This window comes from Asparagus officinalis, chromosome 2, assembly GCF_001876935.1.
Source record: "Asparagus officinalis chromosome 2, Aspof.V1, whole genome shotgun sequence".
Taxonomy (NCBI): Eukaryota; Viridiplantae; Streptophyta; class Magnoliopsida; order Asparagales; family Asparagaceae; genus Asparagus; species Asparagus officinalis.
Genome location: NC_033795.1, coordinates 2,413,809 through 2,421,026, shown reverse-complemented (window position 1 = coordinate 2,421,026; position 7,218 = coordinate 2,413,809). Strand labels below are relative to the sequence as shown.

The 7,218-nt window shown below is 38.0% G+C and overlaps 1 protein-coding gene across 1 annotated transcript; it reads right to left on the bottom strand.

Annotated features, from left to right (window-relative positions):
* Positions 5,686-6,949, bottom strand: LOC109829887 (osmotin-like protein). Its single transcript, XM_020396966.1, is given in 5 exon segments — positions 5,686-6,113; positions 6,458-6,489; positions 6,491-6,624; positions 6,626-6,758; positions 6,760-6,949. Coding segments are annotated over 5 exon segments (732 nt in total). The 5' UTR covers positions 6,900-6,949; the 3' UTR covers positions 5,686-5,820.

Below are 7,218 nucleotides of genomic sequence, written 5' to 3'. Positions count from 1 at the left end.
GTCGAAGATCAGGGGATTGGGGTTCGTTGATCCTCAATTTGGTTTCGAGGCTATGAAGAGATTAAGTACTTAGAGTTTTAATGGAGTGGTGCAAGAGCTAATTGGGCATATTTGGTTCTTGAGGAGTTCTTATGGTGGAGAATGTAAGGAGGGCAATATCATTTGATGAGCAACAACTAGAAAGTCTGACAACATCAATAGTAGTTGGTGTGATTGTATGGGTCTAATCTTTCATACGTATGCATCAATCTCATCACATTTCAGGAAAATATAATACACGGGAGAAAGTATGAAATAATTTTTTTACTCCCGATGATGAATCTTGTGTCATATGTGCCAGACTTGTAGCTAAGTTTCTAATAGAAAGATGGGGATAGAAGAATCGAGTAGAGTCATTAAATAAGGACATGGAGAAATTTGTTTCAAAAATTGATTGATTGTAAAAAGTAGCGTGCATGTTTATATTGTGTTACTGATTTTAGTTGTATTAAGAGTAGATATGGATGATAAACAATGCAACAATCTTGACTTTTATTATTTTTACTGTATTTACAGTATATTTACCATCAATTTGATACGTTCATTGTTGATACCACAAATACTTAACACGTTCAGCTAGAAAGTTATCGTGTTTAGCCGAAAGTTAACAAGCATCGCCAAAAGTTAACATGTTTTATGGTCAGTCACCATACTAAAATAAAAGTATCGGGAGAGTGCATGTATAAGCCTAAGAGAGCCATGGTCCGAATCAACTTAGAAGCTCAAAAGCCCAGTCAGAGCCAAGTCCCTTGACTAGACGAGCAGACAAACCATATTTCGATCAACAGGTCATCATGACCAACTCAAAGTGCGGGATCAGTCGTCTCCTCGCAATTAAGACGACTCCTCGAGCAGATGACTCGACTATACACCCGACCCGAAGCCTGCTCGATTATTGGGTCGCCAAATCATAATGATGACTCGCATATCAACCCGCCTCGGCCAAAGGAATAAGAGCTGACCAAGATCATTTCAGATGTCAATTGATATAACAGTACTGATTAGTCCCATCAAGATCTCTATTCTGACAGTCCTCGTGCCCCAGCCGCTTATTCGGCTTACAAGTCATTTCCCAGAAAAATTACCATAATGCTTCTCTGTGCACGAATGACTTCTCCTTCAATCGCTAGCCACCACCTGGAGAGAGAAGGATGGCCACGCAGCTAACCTATCCTACATCCTGCCTCTTCTGACAAACCCAGGGCACTGAGAAGACATCTCCCCTGACACTGAATGACTTCCCTTCCAGTAGCCCGCCGACACCTGGAAGGAGAAAAATGACTCAGCAGACTGCATGTTAACCTTTCAAACCGCCTCCTGTGCATAATCAACAAAAGCCGAGGATCAACTCCCAGAGGTGGGGGGGGGGATATAAAAGGAGGTAAGAAAAGTAAGAGCAGGAGGTTGCTCTCTACTTCTTCTTACACTTGAGCTTTACTTCCCGTTGGGATCTTTTTTACACCAAGAGCATTTTAATAACCCTCGAGGCAAAACCCCCTGTAAGGACCTCAATGGCCCAGGGGCCTCTCAAAAAACCCTCCCCAAGTTCACCAACTGACTTGACCGTCGGAGGTACCACATGGAAAACTAGCACCGTATTCTTGCGATTCTTGCATGTGCAGGCTATCAGTCTACCCCACACGCTCAGTATCGGGCATAAAGTCGGAGGAGGAGTCGGCCCCAACATTCATCCTCTCCTTCTTCCCCACCGTCGCTAGGATCGAAACTGCATCCGACAGCGGGAAACCCCCATCAACTATTTGTTCACGAGCATCAACAACATGTTCAACCGAAAGTTAATAGGAAACGTAAAAAGTTAACATGTTTGGCCGAAAATTAACAGGCAACGTCAAAAGTTAACACGTTAGCTGAAAGTTAACAAGAGACTTAAATAGTTAACGATAAATGTAAATAGGTTACATATAAAATCATTGTACTTCAATACGTTGTCTTACATTCTTACAGCTGATATTGCTTGAATACACAAGTTGGATGAGGTCACTGGATTCTTAGGGGATTTGCAGAATCGGATTGATATTAGACCAGGATTGAACCTGGTCCAATTTTATCCATAACAAAATAACTAGTTTTAAGTTCCATCTTTAGCTTGAAAAAACTAGTTCAAACATGTCTCTTTTTTAATCAATTACAAAACAAACAAAAACCGGGTCAAGATCAATCCCGATGCAATTTTAACAAATAGTTTGGCAACCACTTAAATTTTAGGCTATCATGCCCATGCTTTAGACAACATTGGTTTATTTTGAACCCTAGGGGAGGGGTCTAAAACAAAACGCGTTTAAATTATCAAATTTGACCTTAGAAAAGTTGAAGCAATGTTGACACAATTTTATCCAAATAGATTTTCTTCCCAAATGAGATCAGGTTTAAGTATGACCCTATTTTGGAGAGTTGCCAAACACACTAGCCTCTCAGATTATCCGAGAGTTTGAGTCTAGACCAAGGTGGTAACAAACGAGAACCGCATTTCAATTTTTTTGTAGCTTCCTTTTCTTTTCTCCATCATCTCTTCCTTGATATTCACCATCATGATCACACCACGCCATCATATTGGATCGCCTCTCCTCATAGTTTTCTCTTCATATGTCATTTTATTTGTTTATGAAATATTAAAATTATAGGATTTTTGTTTGAATAGGAAATCAACATTTGCATCGAAGTCAGATACTAGTCGCAGATATTCGTTAGTGGTGGTTTCGGTAGCCTTTTGTGAATTATTTGGTTTAGGGGCTGTTTGGTTATTTTCTAAAAAACCAAAAAATAGAAATGCAAATCAAAAAAACTCAAAAAGTACAATTTCACACATTTCCATCCCTAAAACTCAACCACAACATCTAATAAAATATTATTTTTATCCAACAACTCATCCATCACATCTAATAAAATATTATTTTCTATCCAACAACTCATCCATCACATCTAATAAAATATTATTTTCATCCAACAACTCATCCATCACATCCATCACATCTAATAAAATATTATTTCATCCAACAACTCATCCATCACATCCATCACATCTAATAAAATATTATTTTCATCCACAACATCACAGAACTCATCTCATCTCATATTTAAACTCACATCATCCAATAAGATTGTGACAACTCATCTCATCTCATTAACATTTCATTTCTTTGTTTTCCTCCTAAAAAGCTAGGAAAACAATTTTCTTAAGTGTGAGTCACATCATCCAATAATATAATGACAACTCATCTCATTTCATATATTTTCTTATTTTTAAGAAATAACCAAGCAAAAGAAAACAACCTATTACAAGAAATAGGTTTCTTATAATTTATTTCATTATTTTTTTCGCCAACCAAACAACATCAAAACAATTTTTCTTAAAAAATCACTCACATCATTCTATAATAAGGGCCTGTTCGTTTGCCTTAAAAAAAATGGGAAATCAAAGAAATGGAAAATGAAGAATTGTTTTGGAGTGTTCGGTTGGCTAAAAAAAAGGAAATCAAAGAAATGGAGATGAGATGAGATGAGTTGTCACATTATTATTGGATGATGTGAGTGATTTTTTAAGAAAACTAGTTTTGATGTTGTTCGGTTGGCGAAAAAAATAAGAAAATGAATTATAAGAAACTTATTTCCTGTAGTTTTCTTGTTTTCTTTTGTTCGGTTCATTCTTAAAAATAAGAAATGAAATGAGATGAGATGAGTTGTCATTGTATTATTGGTTGATGTGAAAAAAGATTAAGAAATGTGTTTTCACAACTTTTTGGGATGAAATGGAAGAAATAAAATGTTAATGAGATGAGGTGAATTGTTATAATATTTTATTCGATGATGTGAGTGATTTGAAATAATAAAAAGAGATGAGTTGAGTGATGTTTGGATGAAAATAATATTTTATTAGATGTGATGGATGAGTTGTTAGATGAAAATAATATTTTATTAGATATGGTGGATGAGTGGTTAGATGAAAATAATATTTTATTAGATGATGTGGATAAGTTGTTGGATGAAAATAATATTTTATTGGATGTTGTGGGTGAGTTTTAGGGATGGAAATGGAAGAAATGGGTTATTTTGAGATTTCCACTATTTCCATTTCCATTTCTTGCTTTTTTGAAAACAAACGAACAGGCCCTAAGGTGAAAACTCATCTTCATTTCTTTAATTTCCTTCTTTTTTTAGCAAACCAAACACTCCCAAAACAATTCTTTGATTTAATAGTTTTCCATTTCTTTGATTTTCATTTTTTTTAGACAAACAAACAGGCCCTTAGCAAACATTTAATTTCTTAGACTTGCATTTGCACGCAAACATGATACAATTAACCAACAAACTTGAAACCTAGCGTAACATTAACAAATCAAAGACTATATGTCCGCATTTACAATCAGCAAAAAATCAAATTTTAAGGATGCACGAGGAATGTGATAAACAAAATTTAAAAAGACTAAATTGTAAAAATATAATGAATGATTTATCAGACAATAGTCCAACATGGATCTGGACGCTCTCCACTACTAATAGGTAGCGAGACTCACGCTTCTAAATCAAGCCATCGACTGTTTATTAATTTGATGATTGTAGGCAGTTATAATTCATTCAAAACATAACACTTATCATAACCCTTGAATTGAGATTATTCATATTTTAAACACTAGAAGAAAAAACCACAAACATGAATTATACAGATTTTTTGTAAAAAGGAGAATTCAAATCTATCGAATAAACTACCTATCGTCAAACTCTATTTTATTCTGAACCGAATAGTACTAAAAACTATTTATATTGCTAACAATTTTAAAGCGAACCGTCAGTTAAATATTCGCTTCGTTTTCTCTCTCCTACTATCGTACTACTCTGTTGTCTTCTTCTCGGTATCCCACTTCACGAAACAAAACATTAGATAATATCTTTACAATATGTATATGCATTTATTTTTATGGGCAGTACTTCACAAATAACTCCAATGTCGCCTGATTTGTATTTTGTGTTTTCAAAACCTTTTTGTAACTTTAGGAGAAATTTTTTACTTTTTATCTACACAAGTTTCACTAAGGGGCTGTTTGGTTGTATGTTTTTACCATATAAAAGGATAGAAAGTGTAAAAAAATAGGTCTCAATGTTAGCTTTCATCACTTTACATTGTTTGTTTAAATTCTTTTTTACATGAAAAGCTTACATCTTTTGATGAGGTATTATCAAAAACAAAAACTTCAAAATTAGGAGTGATTTTGTTAGAAAGCTGACACAATGTCATAAATGAGTCCAAAAAAATATAAAAAAAAAGTCAAAACCTTGTAGAAATTAGTGAGGTAGATAACCACTTTTCATTTTGTGTCATAAATACTCTAGTTTACATTATACTATCCAAACAATATAATACTATTATTTTATAATTCACAAATATTCCTAACCAAACAATGTAAACACTCAAATAGAAAGTGATAAGGTGGATAACCACTTTTCTATTTTGTGTCATAAATAATTTAGTTTCCTAAAGACATCCAAACATCCCCTAAAGTCCCTAGTACCCATCTTTTCGAATCTTTTTAAACTTTTTACTCGGACCCACAACCAAACCTTTTTCTCTTCTTTTCACGCAAAACCCACATTCACCGATGAATCCAAAATTAAAATAAAAAAAAAATCTCAGAAGAAAAATAGAAGGGAAAACTACATTAATTAAACACCATCAAAGCATTCGCCATTACAATTAAGTTTGCATCTGAGCCATCAAACAACCACACCAACACACAAAAGCTCAATTAACCCCCAACCTGAGCTCGATCAGTGACAAAATATAACCTTGAGCTCTTTCGGGCTCTCGCACTCGTGAGTCAGGCTCGGGCTATCGTGCGCGTAGGTAAAAGTCGCCGGACACTTGTGCTTGAAAAATTCGGAATAAGTCGACGCCCTGCACGTCTTCGCGCTGTTATACATGTTCCTGCAGCAGAGCTCGTCCGTCCCGAACGCCTCGCACCCACTTTTACACCCAATCACGCCGTGTGGGCCCCTCAGCTGGAGGACGTCGGGGCACGTGGCGAGCAGGTTCTCCCTGCAGCCGACGACCGGGCAGTTACCTGTTGAAATACTCATTTGAAGTGCGTTACAAATTAAGGTGTTGTTACGTGGACTCAAAAACATGACACTCGTTATAGGACAAGTGAGTTGTCGGCTTCCTGTGTCATGATGCATTGTTCATAAACAATGGGACAGAAAGCCAACACCTCACTTGTGTCAGATAGGATGCCATGTTTTTGAGCCAAAAATGAAACTAACCCCTATAAAATTAGAATTAGAATAATTAAAAAATGTGAGATCGATGGTAACTAGCATTTCAAGAGACGGCCATAATTAATAATTAATAGCTTAATTAATTGGTTTTTATTTTTTTGGGTTAATTAACCGTGTAATCTGCCGTTACCTTTGCCTTCGTGGGGGGTAACCGTCATCGGCGTTTGAACCGTCGACGAGGCTGACGGAGTAGACGTGAAGTGGGTGGCCCGCGCCGTGGTGGAGGGTGATCTGCGCCAGACGTGGCGGGCGGGGAGCGCCCAGGCCGTTGCACTCGAGGCGGGACCCGCAGTCGCCGCGTGGCGCAGGTGAGCGGGTGCGGTGTGGGTGCAGCGGTGCCGGCCCAGATGCGGCCGCCGACAGTGGCTGGTGGGCGCGGGAAGGACTTGTGGGTCAGGGTCTGGAGGCAGAGGCCGCCGCGCTCGAGGACGGTGGCCGGAGTTGGGCTGGATCGCGGGGCAGATCGTGAAGGGGCAGTTGTTGACCAGGGTGAGGGTCATGGGCTGGGAGGCTGAGCGCTGGAGTAGGATAAGGAGGGAGGAGATGAGGAGGAGGGGAAACGAGGAGGCCATTCTGAGTCCAGCTTGGGCGCTTGAGGGTGGGGGGCATGGTGTTGGCGTTTTATAGGAGGGGTGGAGGGTTTTTGGTTTGGTTTGGTGTGGTGTGCTGCCGGAGCAGGGGATAATGTCCTACCATGCTCTCAGTACAAATTACAACGAATTTTTAGGGACGCTCACAGTACATCTCCGAATCTCTAAAAATTTACGTATGTTTGCAATTACGCGTCCTTACTTGTATTTGAATGACACTTACATACCCTCGAGTTTTTTAAAACTTGTACGTATATACTCGTCTTAGTTTTGACAGCGCTTGATATACCTTTGAGATTTT